Source organism: Sus scrofa, chromosome 5, assembly GCF_054392235.1.
Source record: "Sus scrofa isolate SSC_HxYL_T2T_F1_AM1 chromosome 5, Sscrofa_HxYL_maternal_Yorkshire_Landrace_v2.0, whole genome shotgun sequence".
NCBI lineage: Eukaryota > Metazoa > Chordata > Mammalia > Artiodactyla > Suidae > Sus > Sus scrofa.
Window position 1 is genome coordinate 64,517,316 of NC_139387.1, and position 21,128 is coordinate 64,538,443.

Genomic DNA, 21,128 nt, shown 5'->3' on the forward strand with positions numbered 1-21,128 from the left:
TGGGAACTTCCATATGCTGTACAAAGGAAAAAAATAAAAGTTAAAAAAATAAAAAAGAAAGAAAAGCAGCAGAGAGAGTCTTCTTTTTGATAGGAACTCTACTGTAGTACTTTGTGACAGCTTTTTCTGGGCAGGGCCTACCAGCAGCACCAGATAAGCCCACCAGAGATCCACCTTGAACTAGCATCTTCCTAGTGACCTGCATAACCCAATCCTATCACCCCCAGTGGAAGCTGCAGCTGAAGATAAGGCCACTTGGCCCCAGACACTGCACAGTGTGTGCTTTTCCTGCTTAGAAAGCCTGAACTGGTGAGGCTGACCCTTTACAAGCTAAGAAAGGCCAAGCTCGTGAGCCTGAACCTTAACAAGCTCTTGGAATTCATACAGACTAGAGCAGGATTTTTTTTTTCTACTGGAAACTAACGCATTCACTTTTAAAAATACCTTATTTGGTGCACAAGTCTGGCTATTTCACAGAGATTTCAGCTTTCCAAGTGAGCTGGAGCTCATCTCTTCCCTTGGAAGAGCTCCTATTTGATGGTGGTCAGCAGAAGTCTCAACATAGATGTGGGCAAGGAAGGTTCTCACTGAGACTCACCCAAAGAAAACCTCCAAGGAAGAGAGAGTTCATTTCAGGATGAAGTTGCAAGTACGAAGAAGTATTTTCAACCCAAGCAAAAGCCGTCCATTGACCCACAGAGGCAGGAGGACTCCTCTTCCAACTGCTGCAGCCCCTGAAGTGAGAATCTGGCTCCTGAAGGGACCACTGCCTCTCCTGCTGCTGTGCTCGAGTCTGCAGAGCCCCACGGTGAGTTCCCAGGTAGGAGGCGATCTCTTCATGATCGGAGCTTCCATACGGGGGTGCTCCTGGTGACAACTTTTAGTCCCTTGGAATGTGATTCCATTTAGACATTTTAACAAGGAATGCTAGCAAAGGGGTTGAAAACAAGGTTTAAAAATTGTGGAGTTCAGAGTTCCTGTCGTGGCATAGTGGTTAACGAATCCTACTAGGAACCATGAGGTTGCAGGTTCGATCCCTGGCCTTGCTCAGTGGATTAAGGATCCGGCGTTGCTGTGAGCTGTGGTGAAGTTTGCAGACTGCAGCTCGGATCCCGTGTTGCTGTGGCTCTGGCATGGGTCAGTGGCTACAGCTCCGATTCGACCCCTAGCCTGGGAACCTCCATATGCCGCGAGAGTGGCCCAAGAAATGACAAAAAGACAAAAAAAAAAAAAAATGTGGAGTTCTACAGTTCATATTGTGGCTCAGTGAGTTAAGTACCTGACATAGTGTTCCTGAGGATGCCGGTTTGATCCCTGGCCTCGCTCATGGCCATAAGCTGTGGTGTAGGTTGCAGGTGCAGCTCAGATTCCATATGGCTGTAGTTGTGTCGTAGTAGCTATAGCTCTGATTCAACCCCTAGCCCAGAAATTTCCATATGCTGTAAGTGTGGCAAGAAAGAAATAAAAGAAAAATTTCAGAGTTCTTTGCAGTTCACAAATGTGGCATCATGAAAGCTAGAGGCATAGCATTATTTTCTTGATGATCCATAAAACACTAAGTAAAACACTGTGTCTGTAGGACAAATAACATGAAATAAACCAAGTCTATTTCGCTTTCGCCTGTTCACATGGCTCAACTCAGAAGAAGCATTATAAAGTTCTATATAAGGAAAAATAACTCATATTAAGAGATAATGGAAGACACACTTGAGATCTAGTACTATACTAAAGTTTGAGAGTTCACAAGATTTAACAGAAAATGATATTTTTTATTTTGTTTTGGCTTAAACAGATTCTATAGAACTATTTGTAAACCTGCTTTAGTTATTAAGTCATTTAAGCAGTCTTAAATGTTTCTTTTAATTGATGTATAGTTGATTTACAATGTTGTGTCAATTTCTGCTATAGAGAAAAGTGTTTCATATATATATTACATATATACATACACAAACACACACATGTATATATATACTTTTTAGATTCATTTCCATTGTGGTTTATCTCAGGATACTGAATATAGTTCCGTGAATATAGCTTATACTAAAGCAGGAAGCATTCGTAAAATTTTATTCATTTTCACACAACCGGATGACTTCTCAACATAAATAACATAAATGGTATGTTTTTGAGTTCCAGCTGCAACATTGTTGACATTCACTGAGTGGAATCTTATCTCTTACTATGTTCCTTCACAACTACTCTTTATTAGAAAAGCATCATTTCTTTGCCAAGAAAGAAACATCTTGGAATTTAGATAATTGAAAATATGGCTCGGAATTATGAAATGATACTTAGTGAATTTGTATTCAAATCTCTAACGTCAATTTAATATGTGCTAGATATCAATAAGTAATATTCAGTTGGGTACCCATGAAAAAATGTCTTTTTCCCACTCCTGTTTTCTAAGAGGAAGGATTTTCCCAGGAACATGCTTGATCACTGTTTAACCCTTTCCTCACATGGCTCCCTTGGAGCTGGGTGAATTTACCTAATTGGTAACGTCAGAGAGAATAACTGGATGTGCTGAGTTTGACTCTGCTCTTCTTCCTCTTGGGAGTTAGAGTGATGGCAAAAGGCATGAGTTCTCTGTTCCTCTGTGATAAGAATCTTACCTGGATAGGCTGCAATCCAATACTGCCTACAGTAGGTGGGCAAGTCAGCCTCCTTCTGGGTTTACCCTTAACAAGCCCACCAGCCATCAGACCTCAAAATGTGTGCCCCAACAGGGCCTCATTCAGCAGTAAAAATAATATTTTAGCCCTTGCATTTGTTCTTTTTTTCTTCCCCCCTCATTTTTTTTAGGTCCCAGGCAGAGGAGAGGTCTGTCATTTACGGGGGATCCCCTTGGAGAACCCAGCATTACTCATCACTCAAGTCTTTTCTTAAATAAAATCCAGAGACTTAATACAGGCTTTAGGTGTTCCTGAAAGAGCTACTCCTTAAAACCCACTTGTCAAAGAATGTGAATGGGATCAGGAAAGAAAACAGAAAGTATAGTTAAATTTTAAGGTTATTAACTTTTTTCTTCAGAAAACTCAATATGCAAAAAAGACTGTTTTCAGTGATACAAAAAGAGTCACTTCCTCCCTGGGGAGATGAAGTTTTTTGGCGCTTTCAGTAACATTTGTCAAACCCAATTCGATATCTAGCACAGGTCACAGACACAGGAAGGACTGTCGCAATATAATGGTTATGAGTGAAACTTACGTCGGCAAATAGTGATTTTTAAGCAGAAGATGTGGTTTTAGAGAGTATAGCATATGGCTATGACGTAAAAATTTAAAAAAAGAAACCTCCACTAAATAATCAGGAGACCCATAGGGGGAGCTCTCACACCCAGTGGCACAGCAGAGCCCAACAGAAAGACTTCTCTTCACCAAACCCATACCCCACCCCATCCCCGCCCCTCAAGGACTCAGCCCATGAAAAGCCAGTAACTCTTGGCGTACCATACCCTCCCATCTTCCTTTTCCTCTCTATGAAAGCATTCTCCTGCCCCTACCTATGGAGATTTGCATGTGGCTCTCCAGGGTTGCAAACTCTGGGTTGCAATTCTCTGCTGATTCTGAATAAACCCATCTTTCTGGAGAAATATCTAGCAATCTATGTATTTCCAGTCAACAAGATTCATCATCTGATATGGAAAATTAAAATCAAAATTTTTCTTTCCTGATAGGTTGCAGTTAAAATCGACTTTGACTTGGCACCAGTTTCCTTTGATGATCAGTACCAAGGCTGCAGCCAACAGGTCTTGGAGGAGCTGATTCTGGAGGATTATTTCACAAAAGAACTAGCAGCCCACGAGTACCACAAGGTCTGGCAACGTGCCCTCTTAGCCTGGTTGAACCAAGCAAAAGCACCCCCCAAGGACATGGCCATTGCACATGCTGTGGCCATCTTGGTTTATTCATCAAACAACAGTGTCCGCTCAGATTTCATCAGAGCCATGGCCAGTGCTGCCAGGTCTTCCCAGCAATATAAAAATTCATTCCATTTCAAATATCTGCACTACTACCTGACCACGGCAATCCAGCTGCTGAGGAAAGAGATGGTCAGGAGGAATGACTCTTTGTGTTATGAGGTGCACCATAAGGTAGAGGGTGTTTACTTGAGTGCCAGCACAGGTGCCACCATACGCTTTGGCCAATTCCTCTCCACTTCCCTCCTAAGAGAAGAGGCACAGAAGTTTGGGAAGCAAACTCTATTTACCATATTAACCTGCCTGGGTGCACCAGTACAAGACATCTCTCTCAAGAAAGAGGTCCTGGTCCCTCCCTATGAGTTGTTTGAAGTCGTAAATACGAGCTATCACCCAAGAGGAAATTGGTTGCAATTGCGGTCAACTGGGAACCTGAGCACGTATAATTGTCAGCTGCTGAAAGGTATTATTATGGATCCAAATTGAGTTCACTCTTACCAGGATGCAGGCCACTATTCTTTTATAAGTTGTTTTTATAGGAGTTCCTGTCGTGGCACAGTGGTTAACGAATCCGACTAGGAACCATGAGGTTGAGGGTTCGATCCCTGGCCTTGCTCAGTGGATTAAGGATCCGGCGTTGCCATGACCTGTGGTGTAGGTTGCAGACTCGGCTCGGATCCCACGTTGCTGTGGCTCTGGCATGGTTTGGTGGCTACAGCTCCAATTAGACCCCGAGTCTGGGAACCTTCATATGCCACGGGAACGGCCCAAGAAATGGCAAAAAGACAAAAAAAAAAGCTATTTTTATGGAGTTCCCACTGTGGCTCAGTGGTAAGGAACCTGACTAGCATCCATGAGGATGCAGATTTGATTCCTGGCCTCGCTCAGTGGGCTAAGGATCTAACATTGCTGTGAACTGTGGGTAGGTCATATATGCGGCTCAGATCTAGTGTTGCTGTAGCTGTGGCATAGGCTTGCAGGTGCACCTGCAATTCAACCCCTAGCTTGGGAATTTTCATATGCTGTGAGTGCGGCCCTAAAAAAAAAAAAAAAGCTGTTTTTCTGAGTGGGCTTGGGAGGTTGGGAGGAAAAGACCAAAACCATGGAAACAGGCCTTCAGTAATGGTGCAACTGACAGATGAGAGAAAACCCACCTTATGTCTTGGTTTCCCTTCTCTTCTTCCTCCTCAACCACCTCTTGGAAACTATGTCTCTGCAGTGGCACTAATATATGGGGCATTTTAGACAAAGAAAGTAGGTTATCACTACTGGAAAAGACAGCGCATAAAATATGGCATTTTACTTTCTCCCTCACACTCTTTTTTTGTCATGGTCATTTCAAGAATAAGGAGTGCTAAAAGTAGAATAGGAGGTGTCATTTATTTATTACTCATCTTTTTTTTTTGGCCATGCCCAAAACTTGTGGAAGTTCCAGGGCCAGGGATAGAACCTGCACCAGAGCAGTGACCTGAGCCACAGCAGTGACAACACCAGATCCGAAAGCCACTATTCCACCAGGGAATTCCCATTCATTCTTATCTATTAACTGTCTTCTGTGTTTCAGGAACTAGGATAAGTGGACGTAGGAGATAGAGAATGAATAAAGCAAAATCACCATCCTAGGAGGATTTTTAGTTGAATGAGAAGTGGAAACATGAACATATGTCTACACACAAAAGTACTAAGTAATACGCCGGATTTAAGCAATGGTGGTGACTCAGTGCAGAAAGCTACTCATTCTCTCCGGGGCAAGTGAGAAGGCTTCACAATCAGGGGTCACATGGGACTGGACATAGGAATGGGGGGTTTCAGTGAAAGAAGAGAGAAAAAGTCATTTCAAGCAGAAACGCCATATGCTGAATCCCAGAGATTTCAAAGAGCCTGGTGTCTTGGGGGAAACTTGGAAATTCTGGAGGGCGGGAGTGTAGGAGGCGTGGGATGTAGGAAGAGGCCAGGAGAAAGGAAGCAGCAGATGCATTGGGGCTGGAGAATTCTGAGGTGTCGAGGTTGTAAAAACTCCTGTATCTCTAAGGGCTTTTGAATGTAGTGCTGTTAAGTAGTGAGAAATCGTGATACGTTTGTAAGGAGTGGGACATCTATCAGATCAGTATTTTAGCAAGAGCTCTGATGATAGTGTGAGAAATGAACGGAAACAGGAGAAATTAGAGATGTCATAGGACCAAAAAATAAAAAATAAAAGTTCTTCTTTAGAAAAACTGGTGACGGATTCCATTTTATCCCTGTATGTTACCAGCCACAGTCATTTGACAAAGCAAGTGCTGCTCAAATTCTGTAGTAAAGGCTGTGTCCTATTTAATTCAGAAGGAGGAAGACCATCCTTAACCACAGGTGCATTTGTTCACACTCAAAGTCAAATGCAACCCAGCTACAGGATCTACCTTTGAGAGATCCCTGAATCTTTCCCTACTCCATCATCACTGCTGCTGTGACTAATTCAGGCTGTCAGCCGTTCTCAACATTTCCACACTGCAGCTTTGCAAAGGTCCTCACACTGGCCTCCACCCTGAGGTCAAGGTCCTGCTCACTTGGGCCTATCTGTAAACACAGACACCCCACCCCACCCCCGAACCAGGGGAGCGGCGACCTATGAGGACTTTAACCCCCGCCCTCCTCTCCTTGGTAGACAGCAATAGGAATGAAATGAGTTTCTGCTCTACAGACTCAAGAGATGAGTGTTTGTAGAGGAGAATGAAAAACTAGAGTAGGATATGACCAAAACAGTGAGGTGTTTTTTTTTTTTTTAACTTTTTTCTTTCAGTTTTATTGGGATATAATTGACCTACAGCATTGCACAGGTTTAAGGCGTACGATGTTAAGGATTTGACTTACAAACATCATGAAATGATTATCATAAGTTTAATGAACATCCTTCATCTCATATAGATATCAAATTAAATAAACAGAAAAAAATTTGTGTGTGATGAGAATTCTTAGGATTTTCTCTCCTATCAATTTTCATATATAACACACAATAATGTTAATAATATTTATCATATTATACATTACAAAAAGAAATATTAGGCTCCTCCCTATAATTGTGACTTGTGTCAAATTCTCCTTTGCTATTTTTCTTTTTCTTTTGGCTGCATGCGAAGCATGTGGAAGTTGTCAGGCCAGGGATTGAACCTGAGCCACAGCAGCGACAATGCCAGACCCTTAACCCACTGAGCCATGAGCCACCAGGGAATTTCTAAAAACAGTGAGCTTTTGATAATAAATGAGAATATCTGTAGTCAGATTCCAGAATTCTTTGGAACTATACCTGCTTAGGATACTATTGAATTTGGGATGGGATAATTTCTCTATTAGGTTAATAAGCACAGTAAAATATATTAAGTAAAAAAAAAATCATAATATTTATGCCCAGAGGCAGAAAACTAAGGGAGGGGAGACTAAAAGAGAAATTATTCCCCATGTTCTATTACTGTCTAAACTCCAAAGAAAAATACTTCAGGACCCTGATCCCTCCCCAAAAGGGTGATCTTTGCTTTTCTGGGATGAAACTACTCAAACACAACTTTAACTTGGTTTTGAGATGGCTTATCTGGGATAGCCACACAAACTACCAGCTTCTGGAAGTTTGGTTGATCTTGGGATATTTGACATTAGAAATCATACTTACATGAATCAATCATCCTGTATTTCTCTATAAATTCTTTGTGGGCAGGGGCTTGACTACATTGTATTTAAGAGCTTCACCTGGGGTTCCTGTTGTGGCTCAGTGGTAACGAACCCGACTAGTAGCCATAAGGATGCAGGTTCGATCCCTGGACTTGCTCAGTGGGTCAGGGAGACAGCGTTGCCCTCAGCTGTGGTGTAGTTTGCAGATGAGGCTTGGATCCGGCATTGCTGTGGCATAAGGCTGTGGCTAAAGCTCCATTTCAACCCCTAGCCTAGGAACTTCCATATGCTGTGGGTGCAGCCCTAAAAAGATTAAAAAAAAAAAAAAAGAGCTTGGCCTGAAATCCAGGCCATCTGACCCCAGATCCACCCTGTCTGGAACCATGCACCACTTTTTAGCTGTGTTCTCAGGCGAGTTGCTTAACATCTAACATAATGAGCAAAATGATAGAGCCCCATGGGACTCTTATGAGGATCAGATAAAATAAAATACCAAATTATTTCTACATTCCCTAGCACATAGTAAATGGTAAATAAGTGTGCACTATTATTGACTTTAGCCCCTGGCACATATGAGTGTCCAATCTATGTTGGTTGGATGAGAGAATGAAAAAGTAAAGCATTCTTTTTCACGCAGCTGAAAGATTTGTGCCTTGGGTCAGAGGACAATGTAGCTTAATTGAATAAAAAGAGTTCCGATTGCAAAAAGGGAAAATATTCTAGAAGGTTCAACCCCTAGTCTATAGTAAGGAGCTCTTGCTGCAGTGTAAATAGCCTGGAGTGGGGTCACTTGCAGCGTAAGTCACCGTATCTCCATTTTCGTTAGAAATTCGCCACTGAGCAGTTTTGGGAAAAGAGACTATAAATGCAGAATAAAAATAGCGCTGACCTTGGAGGGTAATATTTTTGTCGGAGACATCATGTGATAGGCAAAGAGCTGGCACTGGAGGATCTTCCTAGCCTGCACAGCTATAAAACTATCAGAAGGGAGGGAGTTCCCTGGTGGCACAATGGGTTAAGGATGTGATGTTGTCACTTCTGTGGCTTGGGTCGCTACTGTGGCATGGGTTCAGTCCCTGTCCCTGGGAATTCTGCAGGTCATGGGCCAAAAAAAAAAAAAAAAAAAAAAAATTTCCAGGAGAGGGAAGGGTAGAGCAGAATAAGCTGAAGTTGCAGTGAGGGCTGTGCTGAAAGTTGCAAGGGAGCCAGCTCCCTCCTCCGCTTCCACCATCCCTAAGCTTCACAGGGAAGCCATTTGAGGGAGGCCTCAAGTCTGCCTTGGCTATTTGTTGGCACAGACACAAAGGACCATACGGTCTAGGACTGGACACAAGCAATATTCACCTATCTATACTGATTACAAAAAATAAGTCTGACTGACTTCAGAGTGCCTTCACCTGTTCACTGCAGCATTTTTTTTTTCTCAAGAGCTAAGCCTTTTGTGAAATCTGTCTTAAGTCACTTTTTTTTTTTTTTTTTTTGTCTTTTTTTGGGGGAAAGGGTGTCCATACCTGCAACACATGGAAGTTACCAGGCTAGGGGTCAAATCAGAGCTGCAGTTGCCGGCCTACACCACAGCCACAGCAACACAGGATCCAAGTTGCATCTGGAGACCTATCTACACCTTAGCTTGCAACAACACCAGATCCTTAACCCACTGAGTGAGGCCAGGAATCAAAACCATGTTCTTATGGATACTAGTCAGGTTCGTTACTGTTGAGCCACGATGGGAACTCCCTTAAGCCATTTCTATTAACTGCTAAGTAACCTCTACTTGTTGCAACATCCCAGAGCAGCATCAGATTGATCCATCCGTGAATGGTGGGAGGAGGGTGGTGGCGCGTTTTTCTTATCTGGGAGTCCTTCACTGGGACGGAGTCAGATTAGCATTTTTCTAGATGGCTGCTATGCCCACTTCACTTCTTCCATCCAATACCCGGAACCTCAGCCTAGGGAAGCCCAGAATCTAATTCCTCATGAAATCTGAATTCTCTCAGGAAACTGTTTCTTATCCTTTCAATTGTCTTACCCTTTCAACTGTTTCTTCCCTTTTCAGTTGTTTTACTAGCAGGACACACAGGCTAGTCTATGTCCCCCCAAATCCTCTAAGAGCCAGAGACTTTTGTTTACTCCATGGTTGCCTCTTAATCTGACACAAGCAATATGTAAGAAACAACATAAGGAGGCTTTTAAAATTGGTCAGCCAGGGCACTGCAGTTCTCCCAAAAGAGGAGATGGCAGGTTCAAGAGCACTGCTTCCCCAGCCCTTCACATATTTCAGGATTGCTTCCTCGAACTTGTAACTGTGGTTCTCAGATTCAAAGAGTTCCCAGAATCTGTTGCCTTCAGAATCAAGAGGTCAAACTGGTAGCATAATACATTGAAGGGAGAGAATTTGCAAAAGAAATATTGTTTAAGACATTCTAAACTAACAGCTTTTTCCCCTAATTCTTCTCTCACCCCTCACATGACCTATGCTTGTTACCATGGGAACAGCTGTTTTCATGCCCATTGAAAGACTTAAAGTATGTTAATTTGTCCTTAAATGTTGCTTCTTTCAGCAAAATAATCTGTGCCAAAAATCTGTACACACACAAATACATGCTCTGTTGTGTAAACACTGGATTCATAAAAAAAGAGGGGTTTATTTGTTAAAATGTTTCACATAATCGAAATTCTTAAGCATGTTTCTAGAAAAAATACAGTCAATTGTTTGCAGTAAGCCTGGTTTTACACATAAATCTTGCCAGTTCCTAGCAGTGAGAATTTAGGCAAATGGCTTAGTTTCTCTGTGCCTCGGTTTCTTTATATGTAAAATAGGAATGCTTTTTAAAAATGAAACCTACCTTAAAAGATTCTGACAAGGATTAAAAAAAAAAATGAATGCTTGCAAAAGCTCTTAGAACATTTGTGATGCATCTAAGTAAGTACTCAAAATTCTTTAGCTACTATTACCTTAAAATTATTTATTTAACTAACTTCCTATTTCCTATTTTCCAAATTTGGAGCTTCACGTATCCCAAAGTGGTTTTCCCCATTTGCAGCTTCGCACTTACCTTGAAGCTGAGTGTCTGTCTCAGACAAATGGAGAATTAAATGAATCTGGGCACCACGTGACAGGATGGGAGGAATAGAGACAGAGGAGCCATGTCTGTCAATAGAGACATTGAGCAAATGACAGCCCCTGAGCCTGTTTCTTCATTTATAAAACGGGGCAGTACTTGCCTGGAGGAAATGTAACAGCCCTTGGTACCCACTAACTCCAACACAATTGAAAAACTCCGGGGAGTTCCCGTCGTGGCGCAGTGGTTAACGAATCCGACTAGGAACCATGAGGTTGCGGGTTCAGTCCCTGCCCTTGCTCAGTGGGTTGACGATCCAGCGTTGCCGTGAGCTGTGGTGTAGGTTGCAGATGCGGCTCGGATCCCGCGTTGCTGTGGCTCTGGCGTAGGCCGGTGGCTGCAGCTCCGATTGGACCCCTAGCCTGGGAAGCTCCATATGCCACGGGAGCGGCCCAAGAAATAGCAAAAAGACAAAAAAAAAAAAAAAAAAAAAAAAAAAAAAAAGAAAGGAAAAAAAAGAAAAACTCCGGGAATGTACTTTGTACATGGAAGCAGGATAATAGTTTAATGGTGCCAATGTCTACTTCAGTGATATTCACGGGAAGAATAGAAAGAAAGGAAAAGACGGAAGAAAAACTGCTTCTGTGCTTGTAACCCACTTTTTGAGTGCCAACTTCTTCCAGGGTAACACTTTAAAAGATTAACACTCATCACTCTGAATTTTGACAGAAAGAGACTATGATTGCATTTGCCACCAAATACAAGATGAATTAGATATACCGCATGCCAGTTTTGCCTTTTCCTCGAAAAATTGAATACTTCTGTCTGAAAAAGCTGATATAATACACAGATTCAGACTTTGTGAGATAAAATATATAATAATTATCCAGTTTCCTCCAGACCGTATACCTAAGGCAGACATAACCAGATTTAGGCTGTAATACATCATTAAAATGATATTTGAGGGAGTTTCTGTTGTGGCTCAGAGGAAACGAATCTAACTAGGAACCATGAGGTTGCGGGTTCAATCCCTGTCCTCACTCAGTGGGTTAAGGATCTGGCATTGCCATGAGCTGTAGTGCAGGGCGCAGATGCAGCTCAGATCCCCTGTTGCTGTGACTGTGGTGTAAGCCAGCAGCTATAGCTCCGAATCAACCCCTAGCCTTCGAACCTCCTTATGCCGAGGGCGTGGCCCTATAAAAAGAAAAAAAAAGGATATTTGATAGCAATTTAGTTTACAAAAGACTTTCACACGCATTGTCTGTTTAATTCTTACAACTAACCTGGACATTGGAGTACTGACATCAATACTGAAATTTAGAAAGATTAAGTGGTTTCTGTAAGATTATTCAAACATGCTATAAATAACAAAAGTAGAACTCTTTCCTGTGTTTTCTGATAGAAATTCCAGAACAATTCTCTTTATAGGTTGCTTTCAGGAAACATACTTGTTCAAAAATATTATTGAGAACCTATCATTGTTTTCAATCTTCTGTGACAATAATTGCATTATAAACACACTTCACATTCACATAAATGTACATACACACAAATGCATATACAACAAGATAATAGTTGATCATTTCACATGCATTGTAACACTAGCGTTTTTGTTTGGTTTTGTTTTTATGCCTACACCTGTGGCAAATGGAACTTCCTGAGCCAGGCATTGAATCTGAGCAGTAGCTGTGAGCTGTGCCACTGAGGCAATGCCAGATACTAACCCACTCTTCCCCGGGCTGGATATTGAACTCACACTTCCTCAGTGACCCTAGCCACTACAGTTGGATTCTTCACCCTCTGTGTCAGAGTGGAAACTCCAGTAACTCTAGTGTTTTTTATTTTAACCTATGTTATTACATTATTAAAGATTGATGTTATTACATTATTAAAGGTTTTAACCTATGTTATTACATTATTAACCTATGTTATTACATTATTTAGTACATTGATGATGTACTAAACTGATGTCACATACCATTAATGGATCACGACCTCCAATTTGAAAAGTACTATACTAGGGGACCAAGGGAATAAAAAGCATGAAATAGATAGTCTAGAAGAAAAGACAAATACAAAGTAAAATTAACATGAGTTATCCTCAAATGAGAAATTTTGTAGATTGTAATGAATTCACAGATGGTTTTCATTTATTCACCTAAATATATTGTCTGGGAGTTCCCATTGAGGCACAGCAGAAACAAATCCCACTGGGAACCATGAGGTTGCAGGTTCAATCCCTGGCCTCGCTCAGTGGGTTAAGGAACCGGTGTTGCCCGTGAGCTGCACGGTGTAGGTTGCAGAGGTGGCTCGGATCTGGCATTGCTGTGGCTGTGGGTAGGCTGGCAGCAACAGCTCCGATTGGATTCCTAGCCTGGGAACCTCCATGTGTTGTGGGTGCAGCCTTAAAAGGACAAAAGCCAAAATATACATATATATATACATATATATATATACACACACATATATACATATATATATACACATATATATACGTATATATACACACATATATATATACACATATATATATATATATATATAGTCTGTGTGTGTAAAAAAAAATAATAATAATATGAGATAGAAATTTTAATGACTGTAAAAGAAGTAGAGAAAAAATAGCAGGAGAATTAGGAAAGAAAAGTGACTTTAAGCTGATAAAATAAACTTAAAGTAAGCTATTTTTAATATCCCGGTTATTATAAAGAGGGCTTCAGAGGTGGTTTTGAAGGGTATGATTACAACATAGTAATGTTTCTGTGTTTATCTCTTTTGCAAACATTAGCACAAACACAGTGAAGCAAAGTAGAGATTAGTGGTGGTGATCGCAGTATTTCCCAAAACCTGGAGATGCTGTCATTTTACAGATGAGAAAACTGAGACCCAATGAAAGTAAGATGATCAAACATCTAGGGACAAACTTCAACACCAAAGGCCATCACCCCCAAACCATAATCTTTCTCTGTTATATTTTTTCCTTGTCTATCAATTTTCTAGTAACTCTTCAGTAGAATCTTATCCCATGAAAACAATGAGAAAGGGTGGGGTTAGAGATTCTTATGATCTCCAGCCTTAATGAAGCAAAAAAAAAAAAAAAAAACAAAACAGAAAATGCTTAAGAATCATTCTAATGAGTTACCTGCTAAAGTGGTATTAATGGTTACTGGTTCTCATATAATACAATTTTAACATAAACTTTGATAAAAGCTTAGAAACACATATGCATTATTCACTTTTCTTGTCCAAGAAAATTGGAGGTTTGAAAATTACTATTGGTATATACAGAATTCTAAATAGAAATTCCAGGAAACTCAATGGATCTTATATATTATGTGAAAGGAATGGAAAAATATTTCCCCACAATCTGCTCATCTTTCCAGTCAATATTATTGTCAAATATTGAGACAATCAGGAAGTTGAATGGCTTCCTCTCCCAAATGTCTTTTCTATGCTAAATAATCAGTGAAGCTGATTGAAAATATTCTTTATCTAGAGTATTTTTTAAAGATTTCCATCTTCTACCTCATTCTATATACTCATCTCATTATGTTCCCAATTAATAGTTATATATGCAAATAATTCTTTGTGTTTCAGTTTTGCTTCCATCAGCCACAGCTTACCAACTGCTAACCTTTCCCGTGAAAATTGTGTACATGTAGGCAGCACACGTACACACACATACACCAAGCAGGATTATCTGAATACTTTTTGCCCACTTTGTAATAAAAGAAATTTAATGAACATGCAATACATGGAGAGACAATCAGTAGTTAAAAATGTGAGTTGAGGAGTTCCCGTCGTGGCGCAGTGGTTAACGAATCTGACTAGGAATCATGAGGTTGCGGGTTCGATCCCTGGCCTTGCTCAGTGGGTTAAGGATCCGGCGTTGCCATGAGCTGTGGTGTAGGTCCCAGACGCGGCTCTGATCCGCGTTGCTGTGGCTGTGGCATAGGTCAGCAACTACAGCTCCGACTAGACCCCTAGCCTGGGAACCTCCATATGCCACAGGAGCGGCCCTAGAAAAGGCAAAAAGACAAAAAAAAAAAAAAAGTTGAACCATGTTACTATCTAAGTTTGACTGCTGCCTATACGACATACTAGATATGTGATGTTTTGCAAATTTCTTCACATCTCAGCGACATAGTTTTATCAACTAAAAAAACTGAGGATAATGAAAGGATAAATACCTCATAGTTTCGTTGTGTGGACTAAACAAGTTCATTTATAGCAAGTGTTTAAAACAGAATAAGCTTTTTTGGTTTTTTTTTTTTTGTCTTTTTGCCATTTCTTGGGTCGCTCCCACGGCATATGGAGGTTCCCAGGCTAGGGGTCCAATCGGAGCTGTAGTCTCCGGCCTACGCCAGAGCCACAGCAACACGGGATCCGAGCCACGTCTGCGACCTACACCACAGCTCATGGCAACGCTGGATCGTTAACCCACTGAGCAAGGCCAGGGATCGAACCCGCAACCTCACGGTTCCTAGTAGGATTCCTTAACCATTGCACCACGAAGGGAGCTGCACACAGGTTAAGCTTTTAATCAATGTTAACTTTCATAATGGTGATAAAGATGATGATAATGAATATGGGGATAATGGTAATGGTAAGAATTCTGCTGCTGATGGTAATAAAGACATAAAAACTGGGAGATCTCAACCACTAACTTGCTGGGCCTGAGGTAAAGCTTAATTTCTTGGTACTTGTCTCATCATCTACAATATAAGTAAGCAGAGTTCTGCTAGAAAAATTTAAGAGGATATTTTTTTTTTCTAAGTTAAAAAATGAACCAGGATTTTTGGAAGAGCTTTGTTATGGTTGTAGGCTCTCCAATTCTGCAGGCTCAGGAAGCTGGGGACATGCCCTTAGACCCCTTAGACGCCACAGCTGATCCCTAGCTGTAGCTCCACAGTGGACTGTAATAGATTGCTGTGGCCTTTTAAGTGGTTGAATAGTGATGGAAATATATCCAAAGTGACTTGCCTACTGAAGCAGAAAATTCACATTAACTCAGTTCAGTCTTCAGGAAAGGGCAGAGACTTTGTTCCTGCTTGGCTAAATTTCTCAACACCATGGTCAGCTAAGTCACCTACAGCCAACTTCAAAAAACACAGAGAGCACTTACCCCGAGAAGATGGTGGTAGATTTGGAGTAAGCCCTCATCGACGTAATTCCACTGATGGCTTTTTTAACAATGGACCTCTACTAATGACAGGAGATTCCTGGCACCAGCCCACCCTGTTCTGCCATAATTCTTCGGACTCTGGTGTCTCAAAGGGAGCATGTGCTGGAATCACAGGGAATCTTTCTGGCTGGCATGGCTCTTCCAAAGGTCATGATGGCATAAGCCAGCATAGTGGGGGTGGTACAGGGAACCACGGCCACTGGAATGGCAGCTGCCACTCCCAGAAAGGCTTTGCCTTTCAGGAAAATCCATCTACAGAGTTTAGGGAAGAAAAGAAAAAAAGATAAGGTGGAAAGGTGGCAGTTTGAACAGGAAGACTTTCCTTCTTTGAATCCAGAGGCTGGCAAACAGAATCAACCATGCAGACTTATTGGAACCCCTTCTGGAGTATGGGAAAATCCACCTAGTGCCAAGCAACCCTCTGAAATGTTAGTCATCAAGAAAGTTTCCAAAGATCCTGCTGCTGCCTACTCTGCTGCATTCGCTTCACTAGGATCTCACCATGCAAATGGAAACAAATCCTCAACTATGGTTCCAAGTGTCTAGAAGTACCTGGTTCCTAAGCCTGTACCACCTCCATCCAAGCCCAGTGCATGGAAAACTAACAGAATGGAACACAAATCAGAATCCCTTTCCTCTAGCCAGGAGTCTGCTTATATCTGTCCAATCTCTGTTACCAAACCAGTAGTACTGGCTGGTGGTGTGGTTTTAAGTTCTCCCAAAGAGAGCCCCTCTAGCATCACTCCACCAATTGAGATCGGCTTCCCTGGTCTAACCAAGTTGACTCCCCGAACTAACTGAAAGGAAGAGGGGGTTCCTGAAGACTCTGAAGGATGACGGGAACAGAGACTTGGGAGAGCAGAGACTGTGAGAAGCTGGAGGATTTGGAGGATAACAGCACACCTGAACCCAAGGAAAATGGAGAGGAAGGCTGTCATCAGAATGGTCTTCCTCTCCCCATAGAAGAGGAAGAGGAGGTGCTCTCTCATTCTTTGGAAGCAGAGCACAGGTTATTGAAAGTAATGGGATGGCAGGCATATCCTGAAAATGATGAGACTTACCTTCCCCTCTCCAAGGATGAACTCAGAGAGTGCCACATGAAGACAGAGCAGCTGAGAAGAAATGGCTTTGGGAAGAATGGCTTCTTACAGAACCAAAGTTCCAGTCTGTTCTCCCCTTGGAAAAACACTTGTAAAGCAGAATTTGAGGACTCAAAAGACATAGAAACGAGTAGCAGTGAAACATCTGATAACGATGCCTAGAAGTAGAGGCATATAAATGCTTACAGTTAAGTCTGACCCAGTAAATTCAGCTTGTGTGTTTAGGGATTATGAAGAAGAAATCCTTCTTTTCCTTTTCCTTTTCCTATATTGTTGAATACTTTATGCACGAGGGAAATTATCATATCCCAAAGAAAGAGCAAGCAATTGGCTTGTTTAGCTTTTGTTGTCTTTCCATTGGCTGCTTAATAGAACTTTGTGTGGTGGGAAAGGTTTTTAAAACACACACGTACACGCAGTATCTCTATGGGGCATTGCACAGGTAGGAGCTGCAGTGCAGAGAGGTCTGCAGAGGTCTGCAGCAACAGCTTCTACCACCAGCCCTTGAGGCCCTCACCCCTGTGCTCAAGCAATCATTGTCAATGACAAGGTAACTATTGAAGTTATAATTGTATTAAATTAATGCTAATAATTTGGATATTTTATTTTATTTCTGGCTGCTTAGGTAATGTTAGCCCTTAACCAAGCATATATGGGTTTTTTCTTTTTCTTTTTCTTTTTTCCCTTTTTTTCTTTGTGGACACAACTGTAAAATATCTGGATATAGGAAGTGTTGTTATTCTTGCAGCCTTGATATTCAGGGAGGATTGTAAAATATAAATTTCTGTGAGATTTCAAAGATTAAGTTTATTTTATAACATTATTTATAGATTTAAAAGATGTGGTTATCAGAGGTCTGTTCAAGGGAAAAACTACTGCATAAAATAACTAACTTGGAATAAATATTTTGCATCATTAAAAAAAAAATGAATCAAGGAGTTCCTGGTGGCACAGCAGGTTAAGGATCCAGCATTATCATTGCTATGCCTCTGCTTGCTGCTGTGGCTCAGGCTCCATGACTGGCCCAGAACTTCTGTATGCCATGGATATGCCCCCCCCAAAATAATAATAATTAATTTAATTTAATTTAAAAAAATATTTAAGTGAATCAAAGGAGAAATGAGGGGTGTTTTTTTTTTAAATCTCTGCTACCAAAAACATCTCTAACTCTTTTTGTTTTTACAGCTTCCAGCAAAAAGTGCATCCCTACTCCTGCAGTTATTGCTTCACTCTCCTTTTTGACCAGTGTCATCATCTCTTCCAAAAGTGGAACATAAAGGAAGCTTATGATTTTGCCTTCCCTGGACCCTTTTGCTTCACTCCAATCAGGCTACCACCCTGAGCACCCAGAGGGAATTTTTGTGCTTAGATATCAATTGATGCAGAGCTGGCTTAGCCCACTGCCTATGTGTAGGTCCCTAATAGTATATTTCTTCTCCATGGATACAGAGATTCACCCTGTAATTGAAAATGACCAGTTGGAGCCTGTGAGATATAGTGAGGGTCCTTTACTGGAACTGGGGCTGAAAGTAGGGAAGCAGTCATTCTGGGGGCTGGAGATTAGTGAAAGCAGAATATAAGCCTAGAATCACTAGCCACTGTCTTGCCACCAAGAAGAGAGACTGTACCTCCCTAAGAATGGAAATAACACAATGAAAGAAGAGCTGAGAAATTAAAAGAAAGTGAATCTTGATGAGAGTGTATAAGCCCCTAGAGCCAACTCTGCCTGAAACTGGATAACCCCAAGCTTTTTCCTTACATAAAGCAAGAAATGATATTTTCTGGAGTTCCCCTCGTGGCACAGTGGTTAACGAATCCGACTAGGAACCATGAGGTTGAAGGTTCGATCCCCAGCCTTGTTTAGTGGGTTGATGATCCGGCATTGCCGTGAGCTGTGGTGTAGGTTGCAGATGCGGCTCGGATCCCGTGTTGCGGTGGCTCTGGCGTAGGCTGGCAGCTACAGCTCGTTCAGACCTCTAGCCTGGAAATCTCCATATGCCACGGGAGCGGCCCAAGAAATGGCAGAAAGACAAAAAAAAAAAAAAAAGATATTTTTGCTTAAATAATTTGTATTAAATGGTCTGCCTCAAGCAATTGAAGGAGTTGTGAGGAATACAAGGACTCTCCCTTATTAAATAAAAATTTAGTGGCCCTAAATATTAGGAACAAATCAGAGACATTGAGTTAGGAAGCAAAGGACAAATTATTCATCAAATACTAAAGCTTCGAGCCCCAGAGACATAATTAAGGTGTGAACTTTCTTTAGAGATTTTTCTCAGCACTCAAGACCAAGTCAGTTTATTCTCAGATGGGAGGAAACATGGAAACCTGAGCAATAAAAGGGAAAGTTAATGAAAGATGTTAGTGGAATTTCATTCACTGCCAGTAATGGGGTATTGCACACATTTCTTCAAAAATATTACAAAAACTAGAATTTAAATTCATATATTCATTTACAGAGGCCTCTATGGAAAATTGGATTTTAAGTCCTCATTGCAAATTTAAGTACATTTCCTAGGAAAGCAAATGTGGGTGGAGAGAAAAGAGAAGATAATGGAGGAAAACCATCCAATTACCAAGCAAATATCAAAGATACATTGAGTCCCCATTATGTGCTAACAATTAGGTAAAAAGAAGTATAAATCATCAAATTTCACAGCTGGGAATGTTCTCCTTCTTTTCTCTCGGGTAGTAAACAAGATATGTTGGACAATGGAATGGTTAGGTCTCCAAGGACTCTAATCATTGAACTAAAAGGGGTGAAGGGAGTTCCCATCATGGCGCAGTGGTTAACAAATCCGACTAGGAACCATGAGGTGGCGGGTTCGGTCCCTGCCCTTGCTCAGTGGGTTAACAATCCGGCGTTGCCGTGAGCTGTGGTGTAGGTTGCAGTCGCGGCTCGGATCCCGCGTTGCTGTGGCTCTGGCGTAGGCTGGTGGCTACGGCTCCGATTAGACCCCTAGCCTGGCAGCCTCCATATGCGTGGGAGCGGCCCAAAGAAAGAGCAGAAAGACAAATAATAATAATAATAATAACATTGTCTAAGTCCATCCATGCTGCTGCAAATGGCAGTATTTCATTCTTGTTTACAGCTAAGTAATATACCATTGTATATGTACCACATCTTCTTAAGCCAATCATCTTTTGCTGGGTTGTTTCCATGTCTTGCTATTGTAAATACTGCTGCAACAAACATTGGGGTGCATGTATCTTTTCCAAGTAGAGGTTTTTGTCTTTTCTGGATATATACCCAGGAATAGGATTGCTGAATCATTTAATAGCTCTATTTTTAGTTTTTTTAACAACCTTCTTGGAGTTCTTGGCATCGCTCAGTGGAAATGAATCTGACTAGAATCTTCAATCCATGAGGACACAGGTTCAATCTCTGGGCTTGTTCAGTGGGTTAAGGATCCAGCATTTCCGTGAGCTATGGTGTAGGTCGCAGATAAGGCTTGGATCCCATGGTGTTGCTGTGTCTGTGGTGCAGGCTGGCAGCTGTAGCTCCAATTCGATCTCTAGCCTGGAAACTTCCATATGCTTTGGGTACAGCCCTTAAAAACAAAACAAAACAAAACAAAACAAACAAACAAAAAAACTTCTTATGGGTTTCATGCTGGCTATACCAATTTATATTCTTACCAATGGTGTAGGAGAGTTCCCAGTATTGTCATTCTTTACACTGGGACTTTGAGAAAAATAGGGCCAAATACACCTCTGTCCCATACCTTGCATTGTCCTCTATACCCAATAAAGCATACATAAAATTGTCATAAACATATATTGTTTCCATAATTCATTGCCCAGCAACTTTGGCAGATTTTTTGCTACCCAGCAAGAGTCCTGAGGGCCTGGCTCTAGGGATGAACTTTGCAATGAGCCCTGATGAGGCAGTGGTGAAATGTGTTATATTTTTTCTCTGCCACGTAAATGCATTTGTTGAGCCATAAAGCACTTTGGGGATTTAAATATGGATACACTAGGACAGAGTTTCCATGAGTTTATCACCTCTTAGGAGAAATTAAGAAGAGAACACAAATGAGCCACAAAAGAAATACCAAAAGAAAGGGGAAAATCAAGTCTTCTGTTTGTGAGAGTTCAGAAGAGGGATTCCTATTAACAGAGGCAAGAGGAGAAGCCAGGAGGGCTTCAAGCAGGAGGCAGCATTTGAGCAAGGCCTTGGGATATTGGGATGGGAGCAAAAGGTAAGAGGAAGGGGAAAAGAC

The 21,128-nt window shown here is 41.4% G+C and overlaps 1 protein-coding gene and 1 pseudogene across 6 annotated transcripts in view; both read left to right on the forward strand.

Annotated features, from left to right (window-relative positions):
• The first annotated feature begins 294 nt into the window (after positions 1-294).
• ART4 (ADP-ribosyltransferase 4) overlaps positions 295-21,128 on the forward strand; it is a 38,893-nt gene continuing 18,059 nt past the window's right edge. Inside the window, exons 1-3 of one of the 6 annotated variants that reach the window (XM_013997805.3) lie at positions 295-820; positions 3,677-4,382; positions 5,484-6,135. In XM_013997805.3, coding sequence (XP_013853259.1) covers positions 566-820; positions 3,677-4,382; positions 5,484-5,512 — 990 coding nt within the window. In that variant the 5' untranslated portion in view covers positions 295-565 and the 3' untranslated portion in view covers positions 5,513-6,135. 6 annotated transcript variants of the gene reach the window in all.
• On the forward strand, positions 15,218-17,491 carry LOC102167811 (vasculin-like protein 1 pseudogene; annotated as a pseudogene).